Source organism: Poecilia reticulata, linkage group LG11 (assembly GCF_000633615.1).
Source record: "Poecilia reticulata strain Guanapo linkage group LG11, Guppy_female_1.0+MT, whole genome shotgun sequence".
Lineage (NCBI taxonomy): Eukaryota > Metazoa > Chordata > Actinopteri > Cyprinodontiformes > Poeciliidae > Poecilia > Poecilia reticulata.
This window is the reverse complement of record NC_024341.1, coordinates 14,547,039-14,565,762: the sequence shown is the minus strand read 5'-3', so window position 1 is coordinate 14,565,762 and position 18,724 is coordinate 14,547,039. Positions and strand designations below refer to the sequence as shown.

At 39.8% G+C, this 18,724-nt stretch overlaps 1 protein-coding gene across 2 annotated transcripts in view; it reads left to right on the top strand.

The window, feature by feature from the left end:
* The window catches only part of znf704 (zinc finger protein 704), a 69,284-nt gene extending 51,665 nt beyond the window's left edge, over positions 1-17,619 (top strand). For both annotated transcript variants that reach the window (XM_008422044.2, XM_008422043.2), the window contains exons 5-9: positions 958-1,058; positions 1,310-1,604; positions 1,701-1,826; positions 2,485-2,576; positions 2,735-17,619. In XM_008422044.2, coding sequence (XP_008420266.1) covers positions 958-1,058; positions 1,310-1,604; positions 1,701-1,826; positions 2,485-2,576; positions 2,735-2,849 — 729 coding nt within the window. In that variant the 3' untranslated portion in view covers positions 2,850-17,619. The remainder of the gene's footprint in view (positions 1-957; positions 1,059-1,309; positions 1,605-1,700; positions 1,827-2,484; positions 2,577-2,734) is intronic.
* The last annotated feature ends 1,105 nt before the right edge of the window (positions 17,620-18,724 follow it).

The following is an 18,724-nucleotide window of genomic DNA, read 5'->3' as shown; positions in this document are numbered from 1 at the left end:
ATGCAGACGGAGGAGAAATTTGCAGGCATTTCTCGGTTTGGTTTAAAATTCATGTTCCTGTTTTGAGGTTTCAGAAGAAAGACGTATGTTTGTTGGTAACTGAAGTGTTGAACCACATGTTTGCTCAGTATATAAATTTATCGTCTCCACAATTTTGGTGCACACATGAAAATAAATGACGACCAAGTTGGATCTTTTTTTTTTTTTTTGTGAGGGCAGAGCAGCCATACGTTTGGTTCTTGCACCTGGTAAAGATTTTATTACATTTTTTTATGTTTAACTCATTTTAAGTTGGCTTGTTCTTTAATCTGCCTTGCAATGGGGGGGAAACACAATCCAGGTCTAATTAAAACCATCGTCTTTTATCATATCCGCAGGCAAGGCTGCCTGCAATGCAGATGTGTCTGCGATTTTTTTTTTTTTTTTTACTTATTTATTTTCTGGTTGCCGTCGTTGTGAAATGATTAACGGTTGATGCCCTGGAATAATCAGTGCATGGAGATTAAGCCAGTAAAGGGAAATGATCATCCTGATTAACAGAGCGACCGATTAATCACTAGTTCAAAGTTTGAGAGGTTGTTTTTGTCATCGTTGCAGCTGCTTCCTGACTCAGCGGGACCTAAACAACAGCAGAGTTACTATTAGACATAAGGCAGAGATAATATTATTGTTCCCAGCAATTCTAAAAATAAACCAAACTGACTATTATTACACTTTATTGACTCTGCTTTAGTCCTTGAGTGGCTGGTTTAATTGTTCCTGCCTCCAAACACAGTATTTGTTCTGCAACACATATCAATTAAAGTTTAATATTTGCTTTAGGTAAGTTAATTTAGTCTGTGCTAGTGGCAGAGTCAATAATCCACAGCTTTATGCTGCCTTTTCATCCGTCAACTTTTAAATTCAGATTATCACCTTAATCTGAATTGGCACGTTTCTGTTTTGTGTTTCCTGCAGAACTCCATGAAGGTGATGTTCAAGTGCCTGTGGAAGAATTGTGGCAAGGTGCTGAGTACGACTGCAGGCATCCAGAGACACATCCGCACCATCCACCTGGGGTGAGGCACCAGCATTCACTAACTTCAGTGAACCACGGCTCTCATTGTGACTCTGTGACTCACACAGATGCTAAATAGTTGGCATTTATAAAAGCTCCTGGTCATGTTGTGAGAATCCAGGGGAAAACAGAGAGAATGAAAGATAAATTGTCTAATGTTGACGAGTGAGCTGACATTAGATTTCACTGATGTGCTTTCTCTCTCTTTTGCTTTTCTAAATCTCTATGCGTCACCTTTTCTTTTTTTTTTAGGCGTAACTGTGATTCAGACTGCAGCGACGGCGAGGAGGATTTCTACTACACAGAAATCAAGCTCAACACGGACTCCGTCGCCGACGGGCTGAGCAGCCTGTCGCCCGTGTCCTCCTCCGTCCTCTGTCCCCCACCGCTGCCCCCGTCGCCTCTGGCCCCTCTCAACCACCAGCCGGACTCCCACCGACCCGCCCACCCGTCCGACTCCAAGGAGCCCCACCCCGGCGGCACCACCCCGCTCAGCCGCTCCGCTCCGAGCGCTCTCTACCTCATCCACACGGACCACGCCTATCAGGCGAGGAAATAATAGCCTTCAAAATGAAACAAAGAGAAGGTTTTTGACTTGCAGCGTTGCATGGAAACGTTAAAACATTCGAATCTCCTCCTTTAGGCCACGGCTCCGGTGTCCATCCCCTCCAGCAGCAGCAACTCGTCCTCCACCAGTTTCACTCCCACCAACAGCTCCAGCTTCAGCATCTCCTGGCAGTCTCCTCCCGTCACTTTCACAGGAACCACGGTGAGGGAACGTCGACGTTTATTTACACAGCCGTCAAAATACATCGACTCCGCCCGCAGAACGAGGATAGAGAAATGTTAAGACTTTTCTGATTTCATGCCTTGTTCCATAATTTTAAAGACAAAGCATTTAATTTCTGAAAATGTCTTAGCTTCTTAGTTTGCTGAATTTTTCACCCAATGTTTAATTATTTAGATTTTTTTTTGAAGGTCTTTCAAAAGGTGACGGCCTAGTCTAGATGTTTTGAAGTCTTGGTGATTTTTTTTTTTTACTTTGAGGCAAAAAAAGAAAATGGAGAATACACTTTTTTTGTTACAAAAACTGATGAGTGTTTTGTGCACTAATTGTCATAATGTTTTTAAAACAGATAAGAAAAAACCTGTAAAACTGGGTTTGTGAAAACATGGGTATTTTGAAATGGTTTAACAGAGTGGCAAAAAAAAACTGGGAAATTTATTTGTATTTACAAAGAAAAATGTATAACCAGGGGAAAATCACTTAAAGGTAATAAAAGCTACTAAAATGCTTTGGTAACTTTTATTTTTTAGAGGTGTGACACTGGGAGGATTTTGCGATTAAATGTAATCCAATTTTTGGCGGGGGTTTTTTTTTTTAACCTTTCGCTTCACATGATTAAGTTTCTGTTTCCTCTCTCCAGGTGTCTCCCACTAAGAGCCAGGGATTTGGAGAGCAGCGATCCCAGACCATCGCCGTCCTTTCGTCCCCTCCTAGAGCGACCACTGCCCTCAGGTACCCGACCCTCGCTGCTTGTTATCTGCAAATAAAATGCACCTCAATTTTCGTAATGCCTGTTGCGAAAATTATTTTTGCACATTAGCACAATGGATATTAATTGCTTACTTCACAACATCGTGACCTTTTTTTTGTGTGTTGTTTCCTTTTTCCAGCCGGAAAGTGCGCGGCGAGGGGAAGAAGTGCCGTAAGGTGTACGGGATGGAAAACCGCGACATGTGGTGCACCGCCTGCCGCTGGAAGAAAGCCTGTCAGAGATTCACCGACTGATCCCAGCCGGCCCATGCAACGCCTCAGCAGCAGGCGCCGTAGCTGTCGGCCAGAGAAACGTGGAGCGAGGGGGCTTCATTCTGCATGCACTCGGTCTTTCTGCAAACCCAGAAACGCAACTATCCGTCAAGCTCTGGCCCCTCTTCCACGTTAGCGAACCCCTTCCAGCAGCCGAGGCAAATGAAGGATGGCAGAGCGGCTTCTCTTTCTTTCTTTTTTTTTTTTCTTTGTTTTTTCTTTTTCCTCCGGTTCTGTCCAGGATTCCTAAATCTGCCTCCACCATTCCCGTCATTCCCAGCGAATGGGAAACCCCAGTGCAGCTAAGCGGTGTAAAAATAGATCTTTTCATGTCGGGTTCAGTGTTGCATCTTTCTAGTTTTGTACAGCTCTGGTTTTAAATGGAGAGTCTTGTCTAAGAAGCAATCGAGGAAAAACAAACAAACAAACAAAAAAGACCAAAAAGTGTTTTTGTGTTATGATAAAAAAAAAAAAAGATTCAAAAGAAGACTTTTACTTTTCTATCCAAAAGAAGAACATTGGAGGAGAATCTTTTTTTTTGTTTTTTTTTTGTTCTTCCTTCAATCCTTTCCCTCGTTTTGATTCATTTCTGGACGTTTTGAGGTCATATTCTATCACCGGCGTCACAATCACTCCTGTTCCTTCAGCACTCCACGGGGAACGCAAAGGGGATTGGATAAGAGAAGGAAGCGAGAGACACGCAAGGTGAATGATCAATGCAAACTCAAGTCAGGGAAAACAGATGGACCACATCACACTTAAACAAACCTGCTTATTTGAGTCATTTCCTTCCTGTTGTTCAGGGATGTGATTCTCAAAGTGAAAGAACCAGCAGCTTAAACGTCGGGTTTAAGCTGCTGAGATGGAGCTGCTGCTTCCATCTCGGCAGCTTCTGAACTTTGTACCAAAACCTCCTTCCTCTGTCATGTTGTTCATGGGTTGTTTTCTTCTTATTTTTTTTTTTTTTGGCTTTTGTTGCTGTGCCATGTTTACTTCTTGTTTTAAGCATGCTGCTCCTTCTCTCGTTTTAATGGGATCAAACTGAAGATTTTTAAACAAAACGCGTTCTAAAAACAACTCCCTGGCAGCTCTTCAAGTCGCACCATAAAAAGAGCAACATGTTTTCGCCGCATGCAGAGATAAGTAACCCTCTCCCTCCAGTACATTTTGCAGTTTTCCAAAGGGAACCGCTGAAACGGGAAACTTTGTTTACAAAAGGTTACAAAGGTGCATCTTTATTATCTGTAAGCAAAAAGCTAGGAGGGCTGAAAACCAAAAGAATTGCACTAATTTAAAAGAAAAAAAACTGATTTATACCACTATGTAAACTCGGTTTCTTATTAAAATGGTTTCTATGAATGAGATGTAACAGCAAAAAAAAACAAAAAAACAACATAGTTGCATACGCCATTCTTGTCTTTTGTAGAAGTGAAGGGAAAAGTTGTAAGAGCTCTGGGTCAGTTCACCACTTTGCTATTTTGTGCCATAATTTTTGTACCTACTCGTCAGCGTTTCATCCCCATAAACAAAACTGTTCAACCATTTATCAGATGAATTCAGTCAGTTTGGTATTTTAATGAATAACATACAATCTTAAAAAAAAATGCTCAAATGCTCGCATTAAGTAATTTTTCTTTGCCTTATGAAATATAGCACTCCACTTCTATTAGCTGCAATTCTGCTATTTATTTGGGCCACTGAACTCTTAGAAAATGTGATTATGACATGTGACCAAACCAAAATAACTATAAAATACCTCCTGCTCATATTTATTCTATTCACACAACCACATTTCCTTTTAGTAGAATACAGTAATTTAAGTTAAACCAAAACTGTGATTATTATACATCACATGAAAAGCACCAACATGCCTCTGCCAAGTTTTACATGCCGATTCCTGTGTTGTAAGATTTTGAGTTCTTTCTGAGAACTATAATTAAATAACGTATAAGAATTCAGAATATTTTAATTCTGGCCTCTTCTGTGAGTCGTTATCATTTCTTGTTTATGTAAAAAAAAGAGAGAGGCAACGTCACACTGTGTGTGTGTGTGTGTGTGTGTGAGAGAGAGAGAGGAAGCAGCTGCAAAATCTTTTGAAATTTTTTTGAAGTGATCACTGCTGTAGCTCACATGTCAAGAATCATCAGACAGATAAACAATTTTATAACAGTTTGTTGTACAGGAAAAATCTGTTATCAGTTATGATGATGTAATTTAATTATTTAGTCAATATTTACTCAGAAGTTAAAATGTCCAAGTTTCAAGTTGGGGGAAAGAAATGGACATAAAGGTCACCTTAAGGTTGGGAAAGCTGGATGTGTCTTGCAACCCAGATCTCAAAGCTAAATGTGGTTATTCTGCATATAAAACATTATGACAATCATAGTAAAAATGTATTTTTTTTACCTTTTTAAGAGATATATTTAATTTGATCACAAAGTACCATGAAACCTGCTTTATATTGTTAAAAACATTGCTGTTAACTTGGTCACTCGGCATTTCACTTAGCAATTCCGGCTTGTTTTCTTTCCTGGAACTTTGGTAAATTTTGATAACATTCCCAGATCTGAGGTCTGCCTTCAGATCTGGTGCTGCACAAATAGCCATTAGCCCTTGTTAGTTATTCACTTTAGTTCTCTGGAAACGTCTCTGCACTTTTCTGAGGCAGAAAAAAAAACAAAAAAAACATCCTTGAATAGTTCATATTTTTAGCTTTTGGTATTCATTACCTGTAAATCACGGTTAACTAGGCTGTATGTGTTCCAAGATCTCTTGTGAATATCACTCGAATTACCCAGAGTCCCATATGAGACACTTTTACCACGAGGCTAGAAAATGAAGACCTCAATCCTGAGAGATCCAATAGCCAGCATTTTCTAATGCATGAAGCGTAAACACAAAGCCTTCCTGTTATCTACTCAAATTACTGCCCTCTCTCTCATTGAACTTAAGACTTGTTCTGGCATGTTCAATAATATACAATTTTCTTTTAAGTAACCTTTATAGACTTTGTCGCTCTATAGAAACTTCCACACTGAAGAGTGTTGTTGTCAGTGCGACCATGTAGCGCTAATGAAAGAGATAATTTTTTTTATTATTTCCAATCGACTTGTCGCTGGTCAGGGCCGATCCAGCTCAGATCTTCAGGTTCTGGTCGCTACGTTGTCCCGGTTCATCTCAACGGCAGACAGCTCTTTTTTACTCCAGCAAAAGTCAAATGGGAAAAGTATAAAATGGCAAACTGGTGAAATGACCCTATCGGGTGTTGTATACCATGCACTGCACTTATCCACTCACTTCCCATCATGCAAACAGATTTACACTCTAAGCTTCAGATTGTAATTGAAGAGATTTTCTTTAAAAACAAAGTGTTTCTTTGAATTTCAATCTTCCATTCTGGCTCAGACTGAGGCCAACTTTATCACAGTGTTGTGAACCACAAACAAACGTGTTGAAGACGAGACGCAGAGTCGAACAAGCAGGCACCTCGTCTTTCCCTCTTGTGTCGTTTGCTCTGCTTTACCTGTCGGGTTTTTATTTTTAAACGCATGCTCTAATCTTGGTTTGCACTTCTGTCAGCCATTTTTTTTTACACCAGTTATTATAAACCAACACCAGCTGATAAACTCGCATTTGCCATTTTACCATTCAGTACTTCCACATCTGCAGACGTAGCTCTTACTTTTGTCCTTTTGGTTGTTGTTTCTGTATATATGGAGATCTTGTGTATCACTCTACGCTTGTTTTTGTTTTTAAGCTCATAGATCAAGCGGTTCATCTGAATCCTTTTTTTTTTTCTAGGACAGATTGTGAGAAAAGTTTGCTGTTCAGCCTTAATGTCGAATCATTGTGCTTCTTCTGTCGTTACATTTAGATTACTCCAAAGCTCATTCGCCCTTGTACAATGTGAACATATTGTTGTTTAAAAAAAAAAGGACAAATCTATATAGTTTCAGAAAAAGAGAGAAACATTTAAATTCAAAGCTGGATTAAAAAAAAGAGCTTAGGCTGTTTACCTTTCACTATTTTTTCATATGTATATGCATATAAATATATATAAACTGTTTTATTCGTTTTATTTTCATGTTCTTCTGAGGAGGCTGTAGGTGGAAACTCATTCCAATCTCAGCTTGTTGTGCTGTTGTCTCTAAGTGTGACCCACTCGGTTTTCCTTCATGTTCCCACCGATCCGCTAAACGCATCCCGAACCCACAGATGACTGAAGTCTCCGGTAATTGCGTTTCCATCCAAGCGTGGGAAACTGAAGGAACTCCAGGCGAAGTTGCATGGAACTGCACACCTTTCTCAAAGTTCACTGATGTTTTAGTTAGCAGCTGAGTTGAAAATGTTTTTTTGTTTTGTTTAAATTTGTAATTATTGTTCCGTGTACTTCCCACTGCTTTCTCTCCACCACTGTGGTGCTTTTCTGTTCTCCGCTCGAGTTTGGAAACGCTCGGCGTCGGCCGCAGTCCAGGTTCCAGGAACGAGTCCCTGCAGTCCTCAGAGTTGCTGGCAAAAAGCCGGATATAAACGAAGCAGCGGCATTTCCAGGCAGCTAATTTCACAAGATATTATCGCTGGTAATGTTTCAGTTTTTACGAGATTTGGCTAAAGCTGAGCTAACGTAACGCTGTTTTATTATTTTTTTTTGGTTTGTTCCAAATAAAAACTCTAAAGAGCTCTTGCTGCTGTATTTGTCAGCTCCCTCTGGAAACTCCGGGGATTTGTTCCTGGGAATGGTCCGACCTGCTTCACGGTGCCGAGAGCGTCGTTCGTCAACAACGGCCACGAAGATCGCTCCAGCCTGTCGGTGCTTATCGAGCCTCGGCCCGCTGAGGTCGGGGTTCTGGTGCTGTGGCCGCGGCGGTGGGGGGAGAAACAGAGGTGCTATAAATACCCACGCAGTGCTGTTTCTCCCTCTGATCGCATCGATTCCATTTTTTTGTACACATTGTTATATTTGCTGTAGAGAACATGAAAATAAAAGACACCCTGACTGAAGTCTGCCGATGTGTCCGGACACAAATCAGTAACGACAGCAGCCTGAATCCACGGCGCCCTCCGCACATCTCTGTGAAGATGTGGGGAAAGGCCTGAAGATAAATTCACCTTTTATTGCAGTAGCATCATTTCAGAATGAAAAAAAATGTGATAAAAAAAAATACCTTTAATTTAAATATACTTATTTAGCGAGAAAAATAGAAATAATACAAAGCTAAAAACTTACTCTTGTAAGTCGGGTGTGTAATGTGATGCAGGCTGATTTCTTTTAGCAGCTCTTCAAAATGGAAAAGATAAGTGAACATTCCTGTTAATCGAGGTAAATGTATTTCAGGCTAATCACTCGGGAAACTAATTAGCTCCAAATAAATAGCTGCTTGTTTAAACATGGCCATATCTACAGTCAAAGGAATTGAATAGTTTGAAGCTGAAGGAGCTGCAAAAACTAATAATAATAAAATAAATATATATATATAATTGATGCAGAGCACTAAAATCATTGGACTTGAACAGGAAAGGTGTGCTTTGGTCTCAATAGAGACCAAGACTGTTTTTCTGGCAGAAATCATCCCAGTTTGGTTTGACAAGAAATGGAGATTGATACTCAGTGTGTTTTAAATACCAGGAAATTTTAGTTTAAAACCTTGGTGGACACTGTTGGAAAACTGAAAAAGCATCACGACTGAGTCTTTAAGCAAGATACCTTGCTTAAAGACTCATGATCTGATGAACTCAGATCATGTTCATCAGACGAACGTTAACATCTCATGACATCCTCGGTCTGCAGAACTAGCAATTTTAAGATAAACCTTCTTAATGTGGGCCATCCTCCTGATTACATATATCTTCACATATTGGTAGTATGATATTATGCTACTGTAATAAAGGACACATTTGCTTATAAAAATGTTTTGCACGTGTGGAAGATTACTGGAGTTCAAAGCAATCGGATCGTTTTCTATCAAAACGCTGAAGTGCGTTAAGGCACAAGTAAAACATTTTAGCACTTAAATTGGAGGGAGAGTAATATTCGTTAATGGCTTGTTTATTTGATTTTCTTGAGCTTTTGATCTATGACACAATGTCTTCATCGGTGGATAAAAATCTGACGCCTTAAAGACCGCACAGGCATGAGCCGTCTCTGAAATACACTTTTAGTATTCTCTAGGATAAAGTATAGAAATGCGCCCGAGTATTGCTTGGCGTGTTTTGATTTGAGGAAAGGAAGACTTTAACCGTGTGGAGTAATCATTTTTGTTATTTCTAACGTAATACAGCCAGCAACTTTGTTGTTATAATCTTGTGATCTATATTTTCGATTATGACAATGACATCAAAACATTTTGCCAGTTTATGAAAAGTTATTGCATTATTGGCTAGCTATTAGTTATTCACACAGCATTTAAAAACTCCTTTGCACATGTAGCAAATCTAGGTCAGTTATTTGGCACCAAGTCGCAAATTTGTCAAAAAATAATTCGGCGTGGTCATATAAGCAAATTAAAATTTAAGTAGTCATTCTAACTGAATCGTAGCTGTAGTACAGTTCAGTTTATTACACCGTTTAGTTAAAAGGCTTCTTCCCGGTAAACCCAGCGGATTGCACCGAGTCGTTAACTTTGCAGCGATCCCCCATGCTGAGCAATCGCATGGCGACAGTGGAGAGGAAAGACTCCGTTTCAAATGGAAGAATTATTCTCTTCCCGACATTTAAAACTGCTTACTACCAGATACATGTTACAGGAGTTTAATATGTTTTTTTCTACATGTAATATTGTTAATTGACATCCAAGCAAACAAAAACAGAGGTTTTGTACAACTATCCCTCAAACTGGCTCGTACAATCTTCTTCAGTAAAGGAAAGAGAGTGCTGCATCGTGCAGTTTTTTTTATAAATGAATACGAGTATAATATTTACTGCAACTATTTTTGATTTACCAATTGTTAAAAAACAAACAAAAAAAACTGCAAACGCTCTTCAAAAGTATTGGAGACATTGAATTATACTATCGGGTAGATTTATTAGCTGCAGTACATTTTCTAAGGATTTTTTAAAAATTTTACACAACCAATATAATAGCCAAAAATGTGTTTATGTTTTTGGAAAAATATTTTTGTTATTGCCTCAAAAAAACTTTATAATGTTACCTGCAAGTCAAAGCATTATTGGCTTTGTTGCATTTAAAACGGCCAAAATTACATTACTGGCTGCTGCAAGCCTCTATGCAGATGTTGGATGCGTTCCGTAGCCTTGAGCTCTCAGAGTGATCTGGGCTATGATGAGTATAAGCTACATATAAGCATGGTTAAACCTCAACAGAGCACTTAAACGTCTGATGAAGACCATGTGAAGCAGTCAAAAGCTCCAGAGAGAATAAAATACGTGTTTTCATCCAGGAATGTCTGAATTATTTCACTTTTGTTGCAACAAATTGGTTTTTCCGACTACGATTGCGGGTCCTGTTGGCGCTTTACCAAACCATCAGATGAACATGTTGAAGCATGTAGGAGTTTCTGAATAATTCACTTTGTTTCAGGAAAACCTGGCCAAAAGAATATTTCTAATGATGCCTAACGGCATTTGATGTGATTTATTTATATTAAAGCGATCTCTCAACCTCCAAAAATCTTTTGGACGGAGGTTGGGGATTTTCTGGCAAGGACGATTTGGAAACTGTGTGCCATCAGAAGGCCAGCGAGATTAATCTGAATACTTAAGATTTGTTTTCTGCAAAGAGCTGCTGGTTGTTCTGTGCTGCCTAATGAAGGGCTGAGCTGTGAATTATGCTCAGAATAAAACAAAGATTGCGTTGTTGTGCTTATGGATGTTGTAAAAAAAACTCTCCTCCTCTGAGTTAACGGTGGACTCTGGCCGTGTGTCCAGCATAATTACGGGCAGCGATGGCTTTAACTGCAGCTCATGTTGTTGACAGTTTTATATGGAGTCTTGGTTTATGTAAGTGATCTTTAGCTACACGACAACACTTGTACGTGACGAGAAACTGACACTTAATATATCCCGTATCATCCGTATATAGGTCAGTATGCTACAATATAAGCCGTAGTGCAGTATATCTAACCAGTATTCAGTGTGTACCAGTATCCAGAACTGTACTCTCTCAAAACTTTTGTGTTGTTTGCGGTCGGTGCGGCGAAGAGGCTTTTGTTCTGTCAAGGAAGTTCCTCTCGGCTCTGTGGCTGCTGATTAACCAGGAGCCACCTCCCCTTCCAGCGGGCCATAAAGAAACGTCCGAGGCGTCTTTATCTGCCTCCCTGCACACAGAGCTTCCTGCTTTCTGCAGGCTGGCAGCAGGTGGCGCTCTGAGGAGTTAGAAGTCATGTGATGGTCAGGGTTTTCCGCCTGCCATCTTTATGGGTCATTGTGTTTGTTTTGTTTTTTTATTGGCTGCTTGCGCAAATGAAAAGAGGAGAGTCTCTCTCGCTTTTACTCGGTTTTCTTCATTCTCTCGCTTTATTCAGGAATGTGAAAATGAGTCACAGGGACTAAAGTCGTTTCTGCCACTTATTATACACAGTGTTGCAAAGTATCCACACCTGAACCTTTCAGTTTTTGTCACATTCCAACCTCAAACTTCAGTCTGTTCTACTGGAATTTAACGAGACAAATCGACTCAAAGTGGTGCACAAATTTTAAGCTTGATGGGAAAAATAATATGACGTTTTAACCATTTTTTAAAATACAAATATGCTTTGATCTATAACACTTAATAATAGCTGTGACTTTGTTGTCTTGATGGTGAACCTCCATTGAAGTTTTAAGTTTCTTAACCGGCTTTCTTCCAACATTCCTCGTTATTTGCCTTCCTCCATCTTCCTATCAACTCCACTAGATTCCCTGATCCTGCTGAAGGACAGCATCCCCACAGCATGACTCTGCAACTACCGTGCTTGACCCGGAAAACGATCCGGTCAGGATGATGAGCTTTGTCACTTTGTCCCCTATGTAGCTTATAGCAAATTCCTCCAGGTCAGCTATAACTTTAAGACTTCAGAGATCAGCTAAATTTCTTAGTGACATAAATCGGTTTTACATTTCTGGTTGTAATGTGACAAAACTTTAGCAAAGTGCTCCAGGTTTTCTAAACAACATGACCAGAAGTGTGTGTGTGTGTGTACGTGCTTGTGTGTGTTGTTGCTCCAGGATCATCTTCAGTCTGAGTATATTTGGAGGAGTGTTGAATGTGCCTTGATAAGCGTGGAGATTCACCACGTTGCGTGTTGAAACTGTGGGACGTGTGCTGCTGACTGAGCAGCACACGGACGAAGACGACGATGGAATGTTTCTGGTGCTGGCTAGTCCGAGTTCTGCTTTTTTTTGTTGTTTTTTTTTGTATCTATGAGTCAATAGATTTGTGATGCAACGAAATCCGTCTTGTGCGTTGTGTGTGGAGAGAGACGTTTTGGCCTCTCCATTTCTTTCTTTTTTTTTGTTTTGGTTCCGGAAAGATGTTTTGGGGTGACTTTTCTACTCTTTGCTGTAACTTGTAAACCGTTTTTTCCAACTACTATGACAATGAATTTTCCACGTGTCGTTTATTGTTCGATTGTCATCTTTGTTTTCCCAAACATGACTGCTCTCTCTCTCTCTCTCTCCCTTTTACGCAAGGGCTCTTGTAGACCACCGTGCGAGGAAATGTCATGCTTCGCACCAGGAATGTTTGGGAAATCAAGGAAGCTTCCTTCACCAAAACAGTCGGTGAAATGATCCGCCTTCCACAGGAACCTGAGCGGGACTCCTCCCGCTTTCAGTGTTGAATGTGGGTGAACATTAGTGGCTTTTAATGGAAGAAAATAAAGAAACCCCCCCACACCCACCTCCCGCTCTCATCAGCCTTGATTCCATTATTGGCTTTGACTGCAGCATCAATTGGCTGTTATCCTTCAGAGGCATTAGCTCCCCGGGGTTCAACCTGAATATGCAACAGAGAGCGGCGACCGTCCCTCTCTTCCGACAGGATCATCTCACTGGCTGTTTTCTTTTTATATATATATATATATTATATATATATATATATATATAAAATTTAAATCACCTAGACCTCAAGAACTCAACGACTGTCGCACTGGATTTTTACCCTTTTCTCTTCAAACGGTGTACTGCTCTGGTCTAACAGTATTTTTAATGCTGCATGTGCATGCGAGTAAGTAAAGTAGTGACTTTATATAAATGTCTCTTATGTGTGCCGTAGCACCGTGAACGGGTTGAGAACAGCCAGCGTCGCCTCAGTGTGGGTGTTCAAGCCCAACTTCAGCTGCTCCCACGGCTGATAATTGGTGTTGAGGGAAAAAAAAAACCCAACAACAACAACGGTTTTATTTGCTGTTGTAGTTTACAGGAGCACTTTGAAAGGACACCTTCCGTCGACGCCCCGTTAAATTTCAGATGAAAGGTGTAAAAACGTCCGCAAAAGTGTGCCGACGAATACGAACTTTCATCATCTTTGCTTAAGCTTAAAAAAAAAAAAGCTACATTTTCTGGGTCACGGAAAGATAAAAACCCAGTTGACTTAAACAGCTGTTACATTAGAACCGAACTGGCCTGCGTCAGTTTGTTTATGGGAAGCAGAAACGTGGATTTCACAAAACGTCCCTGAGTAATTCGTCAGTCGGAGGCTGCTCTCCGCCCTCCAGGAGCTTGGCACAGTTTCCTTTGACTTTTTTTTTTTTTTAATTCTTTGAAAGCCTCGAAATGTAAATGTTTTCTATGTGTCTCTGACCTGTGCAACCCTAACTGTAGATGCAGCCCGTCTCCCTCCCATCCTGCTCAGTGCATTCGGCGACCCAGCTGGGTTGGAAACTGTCAAACTCGAACGTATCTGACGTTGCACAGAGATGGAAGTCAGTAGAGAAAGGCGGAGCGGGTATTATTTCATACTGAGAAGCTCAGGATCAAGTTTCATTAACAGGGAGGATTTTAAAAAACTAAAAAATAAACAGATAAATTCTGGAGTCAAAAAGCGTTTCTGAAACTCTCAAATGAAAGCAGTGGTGATAAATGAGTGGAATAAATGTATTCTTAAGGAGAAGCTAAAATATCTTCTTAACCAAACTATAAGTAAGCAGATTAAAATATTGAACAATTTGTTTACCATTCATGAAGATTAGGAAGAGTGACTGAAAGACATCAGAAATAAATGAGACATTTTCCCTGGCACCTGAGAAAAAGACAATGTTTCTGCAGATGCCATCTTACGTTGGTTGTATTAAACGGAGCTGCGGCATCTGTTTTAAAACTTCGACTCGTTTTCTCACTTCGTCTAAAAGAGATGTGGAAACTCGTAAAGCTATAAAATGCCTGCGACCCCTCCTTTGTTTCTAATGCAACAGATGAAGATGAGGAGGCGTGGTCAAGAACGGTTTGGAAATAGAAGTTGTCTCAGTTGTGTGTAATGATGAGTTATTTAAGTTCCTGTAATTTTGGATTTATTTGCTCATTCCCCTCTGATATCAACATGGTGTTTCATTTCCAATCAGTGGATATTTTCACTTTTTTTTAACCGTTTTCTATAAACTGACGAGTAGATCGAGTGAAAATCCCATCAGATCAGTAGTTTCTATAAATCTCAGAAATTTGCAGTGCTGAGACTACAAGTATTTACCCCCTTCCAGATTGTTCTGCTTGTACTACTTTGTCACACTTACATTTGTCAGATCATCAGGCAAGTTTTAACTGAAGTAACCCGAGATAAACAATGAGATCACTAATTGAGGAAAAATTACACCAACAACTGCAGTTTGTTTTTTTTGTTTGTTTTTTTACTCATTACCAGAATTTTGGTTTCCAATTTTTTTGCTGAATTGTTTTAATTCAGCCACACGAGAAGGGTTTTTGGCCGATTTCAAATAATCCAAAAAGCATCCAGGTCATATTTATGCACAGACTTTAAATAGGCCACTCCAAAACCTTTTTCAAACCAATCATGAAAACGTTCCTCAATTGGTCTCTCTCTGAACCGGGACTTGAAGCAAGTGGCACATTTCTCAAACTTGTGCTTATTTTTAATGAATTTCTCAAAAGTTTAAAATGGTGTCCTTGGTAGTCTTTGTCACAACCCACTTACAAACAAAAAAAAGAAAAAAAATGTAATCTCAAGGAATGTTTTGTGGTGAGGTAAAGATTTTTTTTTTTTTCCAGTTTATTTTTTTCCTCTTCATATTAAAATCACCATTGGAGTCTAGATTATCTTATGATATTAAGGTTTGGTTGAAGATCTGCACCATGCAAGTGTGACAACAACAACAACAACAAAAAAGCTAAAACTGCATAAATATGTAAAAAGGACCGTAAGAAGATCTCTGGGCTCCAGAGCTTCACCATCTCAGACCCTCTCACACAAACACTCGCACCCGGACATGACGTCTTGCTGTCAGAGCGGTTTGTCCCCTCGCCGCCTCGCATATGTCCCTGCGGCTTTGGGTCTCACCGTGGGACGACATGGAAGCTGCTCATGTCTGGGTTGAGGAGCTCTGCTAACGCTTGCTAGCCTTACCGTGTCGCGGGGAGCCGTTCCTGTGACCTCCCGAGGTTCGACCCATCTGCTCAGTGCAACATTCACGCCTCCTCCTGTTTGTTTCCGTCGAGCACAAAAGCTCGCCGTGAGCACGAGCGTCTCAGCTCCAATCTCTCTTGCGCTTTCGCTGCCGTAACGCACATTTTCAGTTTCAAGCTGTCGTATCTCTCGCGTTATCAGCTGGAGAGACTGACGAAGCCCAATAAGCCTCCCGCTGGCGCGCTTCGTACCAGCCAGTGTGACTGATCATCATAAACGTGGATAGCTGCAGAGCATCACCCTCAATCCAGGGATCGAGATAAGAGTTGAACAGAGGGGCTCTGGTTGCGTCTCTGGGTTGATGGGATTTGCTTCTAAGCAGCAGCATGAAGGCATGGAGAGGACTTCAGGCCTCAGCGAGCCGCAGGCTGTGGCAGGGAGCTCAGTTTGGGTTTTATTACAGCAGGCTCAGTCTGAAAGGTCAGCTGGCCTTAGTCGCTGCGGTCTAATTTCTGGATTCTGTGCAACAAGTTCAAGGTTAGCAAAAGAAAGTTTAACACAACGTGAGGTTGCTTTAAATTCAACATTTTTTTTTTCAAAACAGTGGATTAACGAAATAATTTTAAAAATAATAATAATTAAGCTTACATTAGGTTATTCTCTTGCAATTTCTGGCTGAGAGGTGAGGTAAACCCTGAAAAGAGGCTGTAAGGTTTTATGAGTTATACTATAGTTATATTGCTAATATTTGACATTTTGGATGGAGTGGCTTGTCGACAAATAAGCAATTTCCTTTTGGGGGTCAATAAAGTATATTGTTATTCCGATTGCCCTTCCCCTCAGCGATAGCCCTTGGTCTTTAACCTGTGAAGGGAATTTCTTGCACTAGGTTTATTTAAGGTTGTCGGAGTAAAGGGGTGGAATACAGCACACTTCCCAGATGTTTCCTCTTCATATTTATGCACGTCTGTCTTATTCCGCAACATAAAACACTGATCCCATAGATGTTTGTTGTGAGAAAATGTAGAAAAGTTGAACAGTTGTGATTGTGTGTTCTTTATTATTGGATAGATACCATCAGAGAAGGTTGGGTTCTTATGTTTCTGTGTTTTTAAGGTGCAGCATTCTGTCATTTCTACAGAGTTAATATGTTGATTAAACTACAGTTTACAGAACCTTAAGTTTTTACAAGGTCTGGTGTGGCTTTTAGACAATCTGTTCCTACAATTTTTGGATCTTTAAAATTAGTCTTGAATGAAGGATATTTAGGGCAAACATCTGTATTTGTATCTCTAAGCTTTAGATGATAAATAAAGCTTGTCTCCAATTCAACAGGTTTATATCGGCACTTTATCACTTTGGAATAGAGTCATTTATCTACTGATAAATCTGTTTTAAGCCCTTGCAGGTATCGAAAGTTTAGCTTGGAATAAGTCAAATGGAGAATAAAGCATCTTGGAAGGACTGGCAGCACCACTGCTCTCATTGTGCTTTCAGATTTTGGCTTAATCTAGAATAAAAAAAAAGAAAAACCTTTATAAGAAAACGGTGAGTTAGAACTGATAAAAACTATTTTCCACCTTTTGACCTCTTAATGCTGAGCCACCTCTGCAAAAGCTGACGTTCAGATACGAGTTTGGCATCAACCCTCACTTTTACCTCAGCAGTTAGTTTCCAAAAAAAAAAAAAAAACAAAAAAAAGAAAAACATCAAAATGTATCCCAAAAAGTACATTTGGGATTTGGACCTCACACACACAAAGCCATGTTTGAACTGAATGTTCGCTTTCTGCACATTTTAAATGGTCTACGTCTCCATAACACACACGCAAACACACACTAGCAGCCATCAGTGTCACACACTGAGTCAGTCCGGATATATTTATCAAACCAACATACAGAAATAACTGCAATATAAACCTTCTCTTTCGCAAAATGTATATTCTACTGCACCTCTGACATTTCCTTATATTCTGTCCCACATTATAAAACGGATTCTATCAGTATATAAAGATTTTCCTTTTCTACATGAGAAGAATCTGACTGACTGTTAACTGTAATGTTTTTTATTCCTGTGATCTCTGTGTGTAGATACTGCCATCTCTCTCTTGTTGTAAGCTGTGTTTTACTTTTTTTCGCGTTTCCTGGTGTTTGTACAGTTTAGACTTTCTGCAGAGAGACTCATTCTGCAGCATACCGTTATGACTGAATAAAGATTTTTTGGCAGCTGTTTATTAAAAACTGTAGATGTGTCTTTTTTTTCCCCCCCTTCTCTCCCTCTCTTTTTGTGTGTGCTGGGCCAGGCTGGTATTAGCAAAGGAGAAACCATCGCATTAAAAAAATATGACTTCTCAGTTGTGGCTTTTTTTTTTTTTTTGCATGTGGAGTCAGTAGGGAGTTAATGTTTGCTGCTTTGAATTTGATCTTTTATGCTTTGTGCAAGACTGCAGACCTGGAATTTAGATTTCCTAGGTTTTAATTTGTTGGGGATGGCAAAAAAAATAAATCAAATTTCATTTAAGCGTCTATTTAAAAAGTTTAATTTATAGAAACGTCTTGTCATATTAATTAGGTCTGACTGTGAATCAGCAGGCGGTGTAGTCGTCTTGCAAAGCAATGAGTTCAATTCCAGCTTCCTCCACTGCCACATGTCGATATGCCCTTAAGCAAGGCACTTCACACAAAACTGCTTATCAATCTGAGCAAGAATGTGTGTGAAAGTGCTCTTTATGTCTAGAAATGCTCTATATAGAATAATTACCACCTGCGCATTGCAGTGGGGATTGGGTCATATTAAAAGCAACTTTAAGAGTAAGAAAATGCATTAAATTCATTACTACATCAATTTGCAAAAATAAATTACTCAATAACAGTAATAAAATAGTTTTCCATAATCTTAAATTGTGCTATAATTGTATTCACAGTTTGTTTGCCATAATTTAAGATTTTACCGGTTGAAAGATGGAAGAAAAACAAAACTGAAATTATAATTTAAACAGAAGGATGAAAGTAAAAAATAAAATAAAAAATAAAATGGGCTAAATTTTAGTAAAGTCTTCATGCAGAGCTCCTTCTTCTCAGTCAGAAGCCAATTAGGATCATTGTCTCCATCAGAGGTTTTCTTTAATACAACAACCAGCAGTGGCGAGTGTGACTTAATGCTGCAGCGGCAGAAGCAGCCAGCCTTCGGCTCCAGGCAGTCTGGTCTGGAACAGAAAAATAAAGCCATCAAAAGTAGGTGCCACTTCTGTGATTGGCTGCCCTCATGTGGTCAGACAAGGTAGTGCATCTCAATTAGGTTAATATGAGCTTCCACACTGGTTGGCGTTTCTTTTACGAGAGGCTA